The sequence below is a fragment of the Corvus cornix genome, chromosome 18 (genome assembly GCF_000738735.6).
Source record: "Corvus cornix cornix isolate S_Up_H32 chromosome 18, ASM73873v5, whole genome shotgun sequence".
Lineage (NCBI taxonomy): Eukaryota > Metazoa > Chordata > Aves > Passeriformes > Corvidae > Corvus > Corvus cornix.
The window spans coordinates 4552757-4567560 of NC_046347.1; the positions used below are offsets into that span (position 1 = coordinate 4552757).

The 14804-nt window shown below is 61.2% G+C and overlaps 1 protein-coding gene across 1 annotated transcript; it reads right to left on the reverse strand.

Annotated features, from left to right (window-relative positions):
- Positions 1 to 8090: 8090 nt before the first annotated feature.
- UBALD2 (UBA like domain containing 2) lies at positions 8091 to 12295 on the reverse strand. The gene is given in 4 exon segments (XM_039562484.1): positions 8091 to 8231; positions 8234 to 8510; positions 11464 to 11526; positions 12125 to 12295. Coding segments are annotated over 4 exon segments (501 nt in total). The 5' UTR covers positions 12245 to 12295; the 3' UTR covers positions 8091 to 8190.
- Between the last annotated feature and the right edge of the window lie 2509 nt (positions 12296 to 14804).

Sequence of the window (14804 nt, forward strand, 5' to 3'; positions counted from 1 at the left end):
CAGGAGATTTTTGACCCGGTGAGCTGCCACCAGTGCCTCCAGGAGCTGCCCCTCGCTGCTGCCCTGCTGCCCCTGCCCTGCAGCCCTTGGAGGCTCCCAGCGTGAAGGGAACCAGGAGGGAAGAGTGGGAAGGGTGTCCCAAGAGCAGAACCCAACCCACCTGGAACTCCCCACTTTCCTTCTGCCAGGGCTGCCCTGGGGAGGGCAGAAGGGCACCACTGCCTGCAGGTCAGGCCAGTGGTAGAGGTCACTGCCTCCCTCAGACAGGGCTGCTGAGGCATTTATGAACTAAACAGCCATCAAAAAAGTAACCTGGGTCCTGGGAAGGTGGGGAGACAAAGGTCCACCTGTGCAATACAGCCACAGCCACTTGGCAGAGCCCTGTCCAGCATCCCTCTGTCTTGTGGCCAAGTTAATTTGCAGATGTTCCTTTTAAATCCTGCTCTTGTGTTCTGACTCCTGTCCCTGTCCTTGCCTCACTCCAGGAAAACTTCCAGAATATGCTGGATGACCTCCGTAACCAGGCGTTGGAGAGTGTCGTGGTATGTCCTTGAGCACAGCCAGGGCCTGCTCCAGGGCAGGGTTCCCCCACATCAGGGCATGGTCCCCAGAAATGCTGGGGGGGGTCAACGCTCCTCTGGATCCCATCCTGCCCCCAGTTACACGGATGGCTCTGATGCCTTCCTTCCCAAAAAAAAGGCTGGAAAAGAAGCTGATGCTCTCCCCAGCCTCAGAGGAGGCGAGAAACATGGTGTGCTGGGACGTGCTGGAGGACTTCCTGGTGGGCAGGAAAGCAGGAGGAGGAGGAGGAGGCCAAGGTCTGCCAGTGGAGCGGGATCACAGCCCCCTGCACCTCCAGCCACTGCGTGCCTCGGCACCTCTGCCAGGGTTGCTCAGGAATTCTCTTCCCTGTGCATCCCACCAGGAGCAGGACCTGGCATAGGCTGAGCCAGGGCAGCTCCTCAGCTGGCTTAATGCATGCTCCCAGCACGTTTTCTGCTCAGAAAAGGGCCGTGTTCAGGGTGGTGGGAGAAACAGCAGGAGCTGGTACCTCCCTGGGGCCAGGCTGCATTGACATCCCACCACAGCTCCTCCTTGCTCAGCATCAGGCAGGACCACGGCTCCCTGCCCTCCAGGTCTCTCTGGAGCAGTGGCTGGGATTGGGGGACAGCAGAGGGATGTTATGGGGGGAGGTCTGGAATACTGAATCCCGTTGCTGGAGGGAAGAATGCCTCAGTGTTGTATTTGATGGCATCACTCAGGTGTTGGCTGATCCCCGGGGTTGGCTGCTAAAAGCATGGGCACAGAGGTTAAAAGGGCTAAATGAGCTGGGGAGGAACATTTTGAAGTTCAACAAAGGCAAGTGCAGGGTCCTGCACCTGCGCAGGAACAACCCCAGGCACCAGCACAGGCCGGGACTCACGGGCTGGAAAAGCAGCTCTGTGGGGAAGGAGCTGGGGGTCCTGGTGGCCAACGAGCTGTCCGTGACCAGCACTGTGCCCCAGGGGACAAGAAGGTCACTGGTGTCCCGGGGTGCGTCAGGAAGAGCATTTGCAGCAGTTCAGGGAGCGATGCTGCCCCTCTGCTCAGCCCTGGCGAGGCCTCCCCTGGAGCAGCGTCCAGTTCTGGGCTCCTCGGGATGAGAGAGACACGGAGCTCTTGGAGAGGGTCCCATGGAGGGCCACAAAGATGATTTGGGGACTGGAGCATCTCTGTCCTGGGGAAAGGCTGAGGGAGCTGGGGCTGTTCAGCCTCAAGAGGGGATGCTGAGAGGGAACCAAGGCTGGGAGGGCAGTGCTAAGCATCCATGGGGGGATCTGTGCCTCAGTTTCCCCAGGAAGAGCTGGGCCGAGAGGCTGGCTTGGGAATGCTGAATGCAGCCCAGTGTGGCAGCCAGCCCATCCTCTCCTTCCCAGTCTGCCATGACAGGCGAGGGCGGACAAGGCTCCCCGGACGGGCAGAAGGACGGTGGCCTCATACGCACACGCCCATGGGATGACCAAGGGCTGATTGTCATCGGCAACGAAAGTACCTCTGGGCACAGCTGGGGAGGGACCCGGAGGGTGTGAGGGCACAGCGGGCCGGGCAGGGGGCCTGCAGGCTGCTGGGTTTCCCCCCAGCCATGTTCCCCTGACCCTGGGGAGCTCGCTCTGGTCTCTTCTTCCAGTTATCCTCCTGGAAAGGCCCAGGACACCCACACGAAGGCGTGGGGACAGCCGGCCCGTCAGCCCTGTGCCCCACGAGGCCAGGGCACAGGACAGAGGGAAGGATTTGCAGGAGGCGAATGCAAGCAGCCACTCGGTCTCCGTCGGGGCAAATGACTCGGGACAGAATGTGGGACAGAAGGGCATGGGATGGAACATGGCACGGAATGACACGGGACAGAAGGGCATGGGATGGAACACGGCACGGAAGGACATGGGACAGAATTTGCGATGGAGAGACACAGGACAGAATGACGTGGGACAGGATGACATGGGACAGATCAAGGACAAAGAGATCAAGACAAGCATCCCCAAGGCAGAGGCTCTTCCCAGCCACCTGGATGTTCCCCCTGAGATGACTGATGTGGGAGAGACCAAGGATGGAGGGATCAAGGATGAAAAGATCACGATAAGCATCTCTGAGGCAGAGGCTCTTCCCAGCCACCTGGATGTTCCTCCTGAGATGACCAATGTGGGAGAGACCAAGGATGGAGAGATCAAGGATGAAAAGATCACGATAAGCATCTCTGAGGCAGAGGCTCTTCCCAGCCACCTGGATGTTCCTCCTGAGATGACCAATGTGGGAGAGACCAAGGATAGAGATATCAAGGATGAAGAGATCACAATAAGCATTTCCAAGGTAGAGGCTCTTCCCAGCCCCCTGGGTGCTGCCCCCGAGACGCCCCCTCCTTTGGGGTCTGCACCCCCATCTTGCTGCTCTTAGACCAAGGTCTGGTTTAAGCCCAAGCTCACAGTGGCACGGGGGGCTTCCCTGAGGGAAAGGGATGGAGCTTGGGGGGCAAGAGTTGGGACTGAAACACTGCTCTGCTTGCTCAGGCTCCTCCCCACGTTCAGAGAAAGAGTGCAGATGGCTCAGGAATGCATCCAGGAGCCCCTGGCATCCACCTCCCTGCACAGCGGGTGCAGTCAGTACGAGGCCACCCAGGATCCCAGACCCTCTGGGTCCCATCTGAGAGCGTGGCTGGGACTAGCAGGTGAGTGGCATAGGGACAGCAATGGCTTTGGGGACAGCACTGGCCCCGTTCCCTCTGGCTGGGCCCGTGTGGTGCCCTGGCATTGGATCCATTTATCCAGTGATGGAACCGTGGGGATGCTGATGATGATTTCCTCTCAGTGGCAGTAGGCTCCCGACACCCAAGGAAGCACGAGGAAGAGGCAGCTCCCGGATGGAGCCACTCGCAGCCGAAGCTGGACTGTAGGTGCAAAGGCTTTCGTGACAAGTGTGGGGGACAGTGGCTTGTCCCCTGGCAGGGCTGGCACGTGCAGTGCCAGAGCCAGATCGTGACCTGCCCTCCTGGCAGGGCACAGGGGGGTCGTGGGTGCTGACCAAGCGAGGACACAGAGCATGGGAGCCTGTGCCCTCCACCTTCCATCCCTGTGTGTCCTGGGCAGCCACGAGCAGCCACCACATTTTGGAGGTGCCAGTGGGACCAAGGCGAGCGTGTCCCAAGCTGGGAGCATCCCACTCCAGCAAGGGGTGCAGGAAACCCCCCCCTTTGACCTTGCCACCAGCCCCAGTTCCATGGGACTGGGCTGCCCCTGGGAGAAATTCCCCCATCAGTGGGTTTGGGAGCTTCCTTCTGCAGATTCACCATTGTCTAGTATGAGCTGGAGCTTTTTCCCAGGTGGGAAACCACAAATAGCCCATTTCCCCCATGGCACCCCCTTTATTTTGTAGCCAGCCAGTGGGTTGGACTGTGCTGTGGTGGTGGTGGAGAATCCAGGCTCAGCACCCCGCGATTCCCCCGCAAATGCTGGGACTCCCTGCAGTGCCGTGCCCAGCACTTGGCTCTGCCTGCACAGGCAGGGCTGCGTCCCCCAGGAGCTTGCCCAGCCCTTTTCTCCCTGTTTTAGGACGCTCCTAAAGGTGCCCTCTTCCGAGTACTCACCTTGTGACTCAGTTGCGCAAATGTCTGGCCGATGAGTGGCACCAGCACCGGTGCATCGGGGTTGGGACAGGGGCAGATGGGTGCTGGCAGTGTCCTGCAGTGCCCGGGGTGGCCCCTGTCACCCACCTGTGGCCCCTGTCACCCTCCCCAGATACTCTGAGATCGTCCCGTCCACGCCACTGGTGGCTCCTGGCCTCTCTGGGCGCCTGCCCCATGGGCTCAAGCAGTTCCACGTACAGGAGGACAGGTAGGGACATGGGGACCCATCCCTGGCCCCTGGGGTGTAGGGGAGCCCTGTCCCAGCAAGGAGAGCTCTTCCCTGGGGGGGGGTGGAGGGGGCTGGAGCTGCCTGGGCAGAGAGGAGCTGCAGAGGGTCAGCTGGGCCTGCCCCAGCTCAGAGGGGTTTTACAGCCCCCGTACTGTCCTGTCTAGCCCAGGTCTCTGCCTCACTGGTGCTGAAGCCACACGTGATGAGTTTTGTCTGGTGTCAGCCTGAGCTCAGCTTGGTGGGGACTTGGTGCCTCCTGTGAAAGGAGTTCCCAAATTCAGGCCCGGAGCTGGGACAGCCCTGCTCCTGCCTCCTGGTGTCCTCTGCGAAGGGCACCAGGACCTGTCACAGCAATGGGCAGCTCTTGGGGCTGTGGTAAAGGGCAGAGCCTGCAGGGGTGAGTGGGCAGGGGTCTCCTGCAGCAGCTGGAGGAGGGCGAGCACCCCCTGAACCCCTCCCTGGCACAGCAGGGTGAAGCACAGGGTGCCAGGGCGCTGGGCACTGAGCATCACCGTGCCCTATCCCACAGGGAGCAGGCAGCCGAGAGGTATTCCCGCAGATCCCCGAGGTACTGTGGGGGCCAACACACCAGCACCTGCCCGGTGCAGCCCATGGAGCCCCTCCTCCCCGACCCCAACAAGGTAGGGATGGGGAAGGTGGGGATACAGGCAGGGGACACCGAGGCTGGGAGGGTGATGCTGAGCATCTGAGGTGGGGGGGACCTGTGCCTCAGTTTCCCCAGGAGGAGCTGGGTGGGGAGGCTGGCTTGGGGATGCTGAATGCAGCCCGGTGTGGCAGCCAGCCCCCCCCTCCTTCCCAGCCCGGCGCGTTCGACCTGGTGGGCAGGGACGGACTCGTGTACCGGGGCCGGACTCCCGTGGGGATGGACTGAGCAAGCGACTCCAGCCTGCAGAAATAAAGGGTGACGAGCAGCCGAGCACCTGGGCGTCCTGAGTGGAGTGGCCCTGGAGCAGGATCTTCCCTCAGGCACAAGGAGGGGCCGGCAGCATCCCTCGTCCTGAAAACAGCCCCTGTGGAACCCCTCCCACGGTGTGTGTCAGCCCCTGGTGTCCTGCACCCCCTGGCCCTCACGAGCCCCACTTGTGCCCTGCCAGGGGAGCCTGTGGCCCCAAAGGGGCTCTGGGGCAGCAGCAGGAGGAGGAGCTCGTTTGCTGCTGGAGAAGGGGGAAATGGGGACCTCAGAAGGGCAGCAGCAGAACGCAGTTCGATGCCAAAAGCAAACCCCACCCCAAGCCGCCGGTTTGCTGTCGCTTATCCCACGGGATGAGCATCCCTGAGCTGCCTTCCTCATCTCCGGGTGAAGAAACCCCCTCTGCCACCCCCTTGTCCCTCTTGCAGCGCTGCCACTGACTGAACGAGGAAGGCACAAACCCCTCTGCTTCCCAGCAACCAACACACCACAACCCCTTGAGAGGGACACGTCCCCTCCTTCCCCTTGTGCCGCCCCCAGGACTTGGGGCCGCTTTTCCCCACCCACCCCTCACCGTGGCTGGGAGGAAGCCCCAGGGTGTGCTGAGACCGAACACAAGTCGTGTCACGAGTGGGGGGGTACCGGGCAGGGAAACCCCGATCCCTGGAGCAGCACAGGGGGACTGAGGGGTGTCACAGCTGGGGACACGCGGCTGTGTGCACAGGGGGGCTGGGGATGTCCCCGCCACACACAGGCAGTGACACATCCTGGGGGGGGGACACAGAGCCGGTGCCACCTCTCGGGTGTGTGGGAGGCTGAGAAACGCTGAGGGGAACCCCAAAGGCACCTGGAAGGGACCCAGAGCTTATTGGGGACATCCCCTGGGGGCTGCCCCGTGGAAACCCTGCCCTCCTGGTGGATGTCCCCAAACCTTCCCCCACAGGGACAGACGCTACCCCTGTCTGCCCCACTGTACTCCACAGGCACCTTATTTCCCAGGGAGTTCCTCCTGGAATGTTCTCCCTGGTGGGTTTGGTTTTTCAGGGGAAAACCAGGTGCTCAAAACCTGCTTTGGGGGTGCTGAGGTGGACACAGCAGGATCTGGGTCCCTCCTGTAGGGTAACTGGGAACACTCTGAGCAAACCATAGGGCACCAGAGCAGAGCCAACCAAGAACCATCCTGCACTCCTGGCTGGGGTTGAGTGGCTTAAAAACAAACACCTCTGGCACCAATTGCATTTGCAGGATATGGCCCAGCTGGGGTGGCCTCTTTGGTGATCATCCCCCTGCCCCATTTGCTGCCACCAGGACAGCACCCTATAAACACCCCCACGCCCCTGCACCCCCGAACACACCCCCAGCCCCACATCCCTCCTCGGGGATCTTTGGAGAGGTAAGTAATCCCAGATGGGGGATTTTTTTTGCCTTTTCTCCTTGGAGTTTGTGCCATCCTGGGGACCTCCCCATCCCTGCAGGAAGCTTTGGGCTGTGCCTTGAGCCTTCCCATCTTTCCTGGCATTTGCAGAGCTGCTGTGTTCCCATTTTTGGGGCTGTACCCCAGCTGGTTGTTGCGTGAGCACAGTGGCCACGGGCCTGGCAAGCTCCCACGTCCTCTGGCTGGTGACCCTTCTGCAGAGGGGGGAAACTCACAGGGCATCATCCCCTCCCCAAGTGCTCCCACAGTGCCGAGGCCTGGGGGGGGCTCATCCATGGGGGGGTGATGGGGCTGGGGGGCCCAGGTTGCTGGGGGGGCTTCTGCAAGCTGTGGGATTTTGTGAGGGGACAGAAAGGGGTGTTGGCTGCACCCCGTGGCACATGGGGGCTCCTCGCTGTGCTGGCACAGCACCCCCATGGCCCTGAGTCTTCCCTTCCCTCTGATCCCCCCTCTTTGGGGACAGCAGTGGTGGCTTGTGGAGGCAGAGCACGGACTCGGGGCAGCTCCTGGGGGACCCAGACCCCACTGGTGACACTGTGTCACAGGGGGGTCACCCCGATTCTCAGTGCCCTGCCAAGGACATCCTCCCAGCAGAGAGAAAAGGCAGGGACAGCTGGTGTTAAAAAAGTGATTTTTTTTTTTTAATTTTTATTATTTTTAAATTAATAAAAAACCTTCAACCTCTTTTTTGCTGGGTCTTTTTTTCTTTTTTTTTTTTTTTGTTTGTTTTTCTGTTTGTTTTTTTTAAGCAACATTGATTTGAAAACTAAAAAACCCCCAGCTCCCCCGTGCCTGGGGAAGCGCCACAGAGGGCGGTCACAGAGACAGGGGGACATCACCTTGACAAACCCCCAGGCCCTGGGGGTGCTGAGGGAGGGAGGACGGGGTTGGGGACAAGTCCAGGGGGGGTCTGTGCAAGAAGCCGGGCTGAATTTCGGGAGCTAGAGAGGTGCATTTGCTCTGGGCACTGCAACATGTGCCCAGGAAAGCCAGAGCTGGGGAGGGTATCCAGTGGCTCCACGTCCGTGTGGCCGTGATTTGGGGTGCCAACAGCTGCCTCCATGCATTTATTTTTGTTACTCCTGTCCTCCCCTTCCTGCTCCTGCCCCGATGTAGAGATGCTGGGTGGGGGTAGAGCCACAGGGAAAACCCCCCAGACACCCAGCAGCTGCCTCCACGCTGCTGCTCCTTCTCTCTGGATTTATATACATTAGATATATTTATATATTATAGTTATATATCTTAAAAAAAAAAGGGGAGGGGAGTAGAGAGCAACCAGAGGCTCTCATAGGTCAGTCCCTCCCTGGCAGCATGTGCTCCCCCCCCTAAAAATAATAATAAAACCTAGAAAATTATTCCAGTGCGTTTCTCGGCGAGCCCCTGCTCCCAACGCCCTGGCCCGGCCCCTCCCCGACCCCCCCAACCCTCTGCCAGCCCCAGCCTTATCTCTGACCATCCATGGTGGCCACGGCTTTCTGTGGGGGGCAGCGGGCGGGGGGGTGGGCGGCCAGGAGGGCTGCGGGTGGTGCAGGTGGTGGTGGAGGCCGTGGGTGGTGGGCGAGGATGGGGGCAGCCAGGCGGGCTGGTGGCTGGGGGGCGAGGAGGCCCAGAAGGGGCTGAAGCTGCCCGGGGGGGAGCAGGCCATGGAGGTGATGGGGCTGTTGCTGCTCTGCAGGCTCTCCGAGGTGCGCAGCTTGGAGAACATGGCCAGCGCGTCCGGGAAGTTGGGCGGCGTGGCCGGCGTGTTGCTGGGGGTGCACATCTGCAGGGCACAGGAGAACGGGGGTGTCAGCTCACTCACGGGGGCTTTTGGGGGTCCCAACCCACCCACAACAGCCAGAGCCATCCTGCCTGTATCCCACACCTGGCACTCCCCCAGATCCAAGGGTTGGTGTGGCCCCAAGGGTCTGCGTGGCTCCCCCAAAGGTGTGGGGGCTGCCTGGGGAGAGGCTCCAGTGAATCTGGGAAGGACATTTTGGACCATCCATGATGCTCAAAGCTCATGGATGAGGCAGGAGTAGCACAAAGAGGTCCAGTATGGTGGGTGAGGAGGCTGCTGGGGTCCTACCTGGCCCCACAGGACCCCCCTTCCACCCAGTTTCCTGACCTCCTTCCCCTTCACACCCCATTAAGGCAGAGAGAGCAAAAGGCAAGCAGGGCCCCCCCAGTTCCTGGTACTGCCCCTGCCTTCTTGGTACCCGGCTAAATTTAGCATCTGGACAGTGACAGATCCGTCCCTTTTTCCAGCAGAGGAAAAATCCACCAGCGAGGACCCAGCCCTGCACAGAGGCTCAGGGGCTGGCACAGGGACCCCAAATCAGCAAAGAACGTGCTGAACCGAGAATGGGGGAGGCGCTAAAAGGGGAATAGGGGTGTGTATGCAAATTCCCATGAGGCTGCACACACAGCAAGGGGCTTGTGAGCAGGGGGATGCACTGGCAGGGGATGCCTGGACATGGGGGTGGTGCATGCACAGGGGGACTTCACCCCTCTGGTTAAATCCATCCCAAATCCCTGTCGCCCTCCTGGAGCCACAGCTCCTGTGGGATGCCTGTGGGGACTTTGAGCAGAGTTAAGGGGCTTGGACAGCGTCTGCTGCCTTCAGCAAGGAGGGATTGAGACGTTTCTGATGGGGAATAGCTGCTGCCTCTCCTCCTTCCTGGGGCTCATCCCAGGATTTGCTCCTGGCTGGTGCTCAGCAGCCTCCTGCTGCTCCCCAGCACCGGCCAACACCTAAATCCCTCTTACAGGTTCCTCCTCATCCCCAACCCCACCACTTGTAGTGATGCTGGGATCAGAGGAGAAGCGGCCAAACCCTTGCTGGGGGGCCCAGGCCCCTGAAGTTGGGGTGCTCCCCCAGCCTGGGGGAAGCAGCAGCTGGCTCCCATCAGCCCGTGGAGCTGGGGCACCCCAAAAATGCAATCATGGCCTGGCTGGTACTAAACAGGTTCATAGTTAACCAGGGATATTCCTCCACAGAACTCGTTTCAGAGCTCAGCCTGAAGTGATGCTAATCCAGCTTTTGCTTTTTTAAATTAACCCATAAATTTGGCAGGATCTGAAAAGATAATTGTTGAAAAAGAAAAAAAACAACAAACCCCAAAAACCTTAAATTTGCTGTGTTTTGGAAAAAACCCACCACCACCAGAGCCAGCACTGGAATGATGCTGGACACAGCTCTGAGCTTCTGGGGTGATGTCTGCGAGATTAATTTGAAATATTAATTAAAAAATAAGAATTGCCACGTAATTATTGCCTTCCTCCTCCAACACATCTTGAGGAAAGCTCTTGGCTGTCAGAGGGTCAGTCACTGACACCCCAAACAGCTCTGGTGAGTCCTGGCCCCACAGCCTGGAATCTGTGGGGCTTTGGGGAGTTGTGGGGAGCCCCCCATGGGGTGGGGGTGATGGGGACAAGCCCCCCCCCCCATCAAACCACAGCCACACTCGCAGCTTTGTTCTCTGACGCTTGAAAAAGAAATAGAAACTGCAACCACAAAACTCCTCATCTCACCCCTGCCCCGAGCCGTGTGGGGCATTTCAAACTGCACAAATCAGGATGCTGGGGGGAGGGAGGAGGGGAAGGAAACACTGAAAAAAATTCCCCAAACCAGGAATATCTGGGGAGAAGGTAAAAGGTATTTTGACACCACGTGGAGCACAGGGTGTTATGAAAACGTTGTTGAGGAGGGGGAGAACCGAGTGGCTCAGCTGATGGGGGGCACGGGGCCCGTCACGCTGGGGTGAGTGGCGGGTCCCTGCGCAGGGATGGGGCCGGGGTGGGTTTCACCAGCCCTGCTTTGCATCCCGCTTCCGGCAGCCGCCCCACAGGAATTGTCCCGATCAGGCTTTCGGTGTGAAAACACAGCGAGGCCTGGATGTGCCCGCGGCTCCCGCTGCTCCCCCGGCCCCTCTCCCACCGGGAACGGGGCTTTGCCATCAGCAGACCCTCTGCAAGCTCCCCGAGGCGGCACGAAAGCGTGCGGGGTGGGGAGGAATTGGAATAAAAGGGGTTTCAGTGGGAGCTGGCCGACAAAACGACTTTGTCCGAGGGAAAGGGAGCGCTCGCTGCCGGCAATGCCGGGCCGGCCGGCGATTCCCGATGGAACGCAAAAAGGGGGAAAATTCGGCTTAATCCAGATCCGCTCCTTCCCCCAGCTCGGCACTGTTTAGCTCCCTCAACACGGGGTGGGGGGGGGGGGCGGCGGGGGAGAGGGAAAACAAAAAAGAAAACCCCCCCAAGAAACACAAAACAAAACACCCGGAGGGGAACAACTTCCTCCCTTTGGCCAAGGGGATGTGCCCTCGGCCAAGGTCAAGTGCCGTGGGGGGAAAGGGGGCAGCCAGACGTGGCCCCCCCGGCCCGGGGAGCCCAAGTTACAGCGCGATGCTCGCCGAGACAAACTATTTCCTGGCAGACATTTTAGCTCGTGTTTACATTCTCCGGCTGCGTGTTCCTGCGGGCGCCCAGCAATATGGCTGGCAGGGAGCTGACAGCTCCGAGGGCTGGGGGCTGCACCCCTCGGGGGCTTGGGGGGCCTGATTTGGGGGGGGGCTTGTCTGGGGGGTCGTGGGGTGGGTGGTGCTTGTAAGGGTGGGCGGGTAGGGGGGGATTGGTCGGTGCTGGGAAGGGTCTAGAGGCGTTTTTGGGGCTGGGGGCGTTGGGGAGGGGATGGGGTGGTGCAGGGGGGAGGGAGGGGCAGGGGTCCCACTTACCATCTGGGGGGGGTGGTGGCTGCTGGGAATGTTGGTCTCCTGGAAGAAGGCGCTGAGGGCTGTCTGTGGGGACAAGCTGTCAGCTCCAGCCCACCCGAGACAAAGGGGGAGGGAAAACACGGACCCCCCAAAGCTCACCCCGCAGCCCCCCGCTCTCTCCCACCCCCGCGGGACCGCCCGGCGGGGCACCCGGGGTGCCCCCAACCCCCGCCAGGCCTAGGGGCTGCCCTTCACCGGACCCACCGGAGATCGTGTCCCCCACTCACACAGGGGCTCCCCACGCGAGGGGGGACACCCCAAACCCCGTGTTTGCACCTCCCCCCCCTCCCAGCGGCACCCCCATCCCCAGATCGGAGCCCGAGGGAGGGGCCGCGGCCCTGGGCCGCAGCTCGGGTTACGGCCCGGGTATAAATAGACCCGGCGGAGCTCGGGGCCGATTCCCCCCTCCCCCGGCCCGGCGTGGGTGCCGGGGGGTGCGGGCAGGACCCCCCAAACCCAGCCACGCGTGTCGGCGGGCCGGGGCCGCACGGGCCTGCCCCCACCCCCACCGCCTTCCGCCCCGCGGCTCTGCGGGCAGGCGGGCGTGCGGATTGGGATCTGGGGGTGTCCCGGTTCGCGTGCGGGTTATCCCGATCCGTGCCGGTGGCGGCCCGTCCCATACCTCGAACTGCCAGTGTGCCGCCTGCAGCAGCTGCTTGGCCTGGTCGGCGGCGCAGCCGGCCGCCAGCACGAATTGGTTGATCATCACCTGGTGCCGCAGCTCTTCCATGTTCACGGACATGGCGGGGCGGCCCCGGCCCCGGCCCCGGCCCCGGCCCCGGCCCCGGCCCCGGCCCCGGCCCCGGCCCCGGCCCGCACCGCCCGGAGCGCCCCGCGCCCGCCGCGCCCGCCGCGCTTCACCGGGGGGACCGGGGGGCGCCTCTGGCCCCGCCCCCGGGCGCTGATTGGTCATCGCCGCGCCCCACGCCCCGCCCACCGCCGGCTTCGAACCTTCCAGCTGCCCCGGCGCCTCCCCATTGGCCGCCGCCTGTGTTTTGGCTGCAGGCGGCGCCGCGATTGGCTGGGGGGCGCGGAGGCGGGGCCAGGCGGGAGGGAGCAGGGTGGGCCGGCCGCTGATTGGCTGAGGGGGGGTTTATCGTGAGGCGTTGGTGACGTCACGTTCATTGAGGAGGTTCATTGAGAGGGGCTCGGCTTGGGGGCGGGTCATGGGGGGGGCTCAGTTAAGGAGGTTCATTGGGGGGAGGGGGCCATGGAGAGGAGGGTCCATGGGGGGTTTCAGTGCTGGGGGAGGGGTGTCATGGAGACGGCGGGCTCCCCCCCTCTCTGGGTACCCCTCTTGGGGGGCCGCCCCCGCGGGGGCTCCGCCTTAACCCCCTGCCTTGGCTCCCCAGCAAGGCTCCCTCATTTCCTTAGCAAGGCGCTCCCAGCACCCCGTCTCCTCCTTCCTGGGAACCCTGTTGCCTCATCCGGGGGTTCCCGCTTAACCCCCCCAGCAAGGTTCCCCCGTTCCCCCATCAAGGCTCTCCCTGCGCCGCCCTCCTGTCTGGGAAGCGTTTACCCCAGGGATGGGACCCTAGCCAGATACCCATCCTCTTCATCCCCATGTCCCTCCCATGTAAAGGCTGCAGGGTTCAGGGCAGCTCCCAGTTTGGGGCGGGGGGGGGTTGGGATTTTTTGTTAATGGTTAAAATCCTGATGACTCTGAGCTCCAGTCTCAGCCTGCAAGGATGAACTCCCTCCCCCCTGGTGTGCTTCCCCTGCACCGCGTTTGGGGACCTTAGTGGGACTTGTGTGATTTGTGCCTTGAAATGTTGTGATTAAAAAGGGAAAATTGGCATTTAAACCCCAAATGAATAAAGAAGGGACTTTGCAAATGCATGGTGTGAATATGGGTTGATCTGGGAAGAGCCACTGGAGGTTTGGATGTGGCAGTGGTCACCAGCTGGCCAGGGGAGAGGGAATGAGGAGGCAGAGGCATGGAAGCTTGAAGTTGCATCTGCAGTTGGTTGCCCCCAGCGGTGAGGGCCTGTGTGGGGCTTCTGCAAAATTCCTGGTGGTCCCATGGAGGTGAGATCCAGCAGACAGGGTTGCAATGGAAAAGCAATGCCAGTGTGTGGTTCCCGGGATATTCAGGGCAATCCCATCACTGGGATACAACGATGGGTATGTAGGGTCCTGCTTGCCCAGTAAGATTTTGGTAACTTTGCCTTCTTGGTGCAAAACCAGCCTTGAGGCAGGTGGAGGTGTGAGAGGAGCAATTCCAGATGCAGGGACCCCAGACCCAGCTCCTGGGGAGCTCTCGGAACCTCCCGCTTGCCAGAGCCACCCCCTCGTGTGCACAGCACAGCTTCGAGCTGGGAGCAGCCAGCCTCGGGTAGCGCCTGCCTGGGAAACCCATGGGAGCACTGCTCACGGGCCCTTGGCATCCAAAGCTGTGACAAAGTAGTGTTAGTGACATCTGGAAAAGTCAGCAGGACTATGGGTTCTTCCAAATGAACCCCCTTTCTGGGGCAGGATTTGCTGTCACCTCTCCATGCTGAGATGCTCTTCCAGATGTGCTGTCCTGCCACCCTGCTGGGACACTGCGGGTCTGGGGTCACCCCTCCAGGCAGGGGGTGGGCTCCCAGCACCTTCCCAGGCAGGAGCTGAGGAGCCAAGGTGGTGGCAGCCCTCAGCACCACTAATGAAGGGTCACCCCCTCCCCAGGCATTGCCACTGTGGGGCTGCACAGAGTCAGCCCAGGAGGGCAGGGGCTGGTGGCTCCACCGTGTGTGCCAGTGGCTGCTGGGGGAGCTGGGAGTGGACTGGGAATGGGCTGCGTGTACAGACAAACATCTTCTGCTGTGGGTGAGCTGCTCACCCTCCTGTTATAACATTAACTGCTGTGCTCTACTGTGACTCAGTTTCCCTCTCGGCACAAGGAGGCAGGAGCAGGATCCTCTCTCCGTGTCAAACACATCCCAAATCCCACACCCGGGCAGCACGAGCTTCAGACTTACATCTTGCCCAGCAGCACGTGCATTTTGGGGTTAAACATCGCCTTTTCTCTGGATTCTCCCTCCGGGTTAGCCCTGCTGGGGTTTCTCCTGGCTTTATTCGTGCTGGAATCTGCGGCCGGGCAGAACTGGGAGGGACCCTGCCCTCGAAGCCGTATCGCCACCCAGCTCCTGCCAGCGCTCCCGCGCTCCACTGCGGCACTGTCCTACAAAATCCTGTGCTGCAGTAATCGCTGGGAAAAAAACCACGAGCCGTGCATGCAGGCAGCAGCTCTGCGTGTAATGACTGCCGGGTTATGGATCTGCACAGGGATAACTTTGAATTATTATCTGCACTAAAACCCT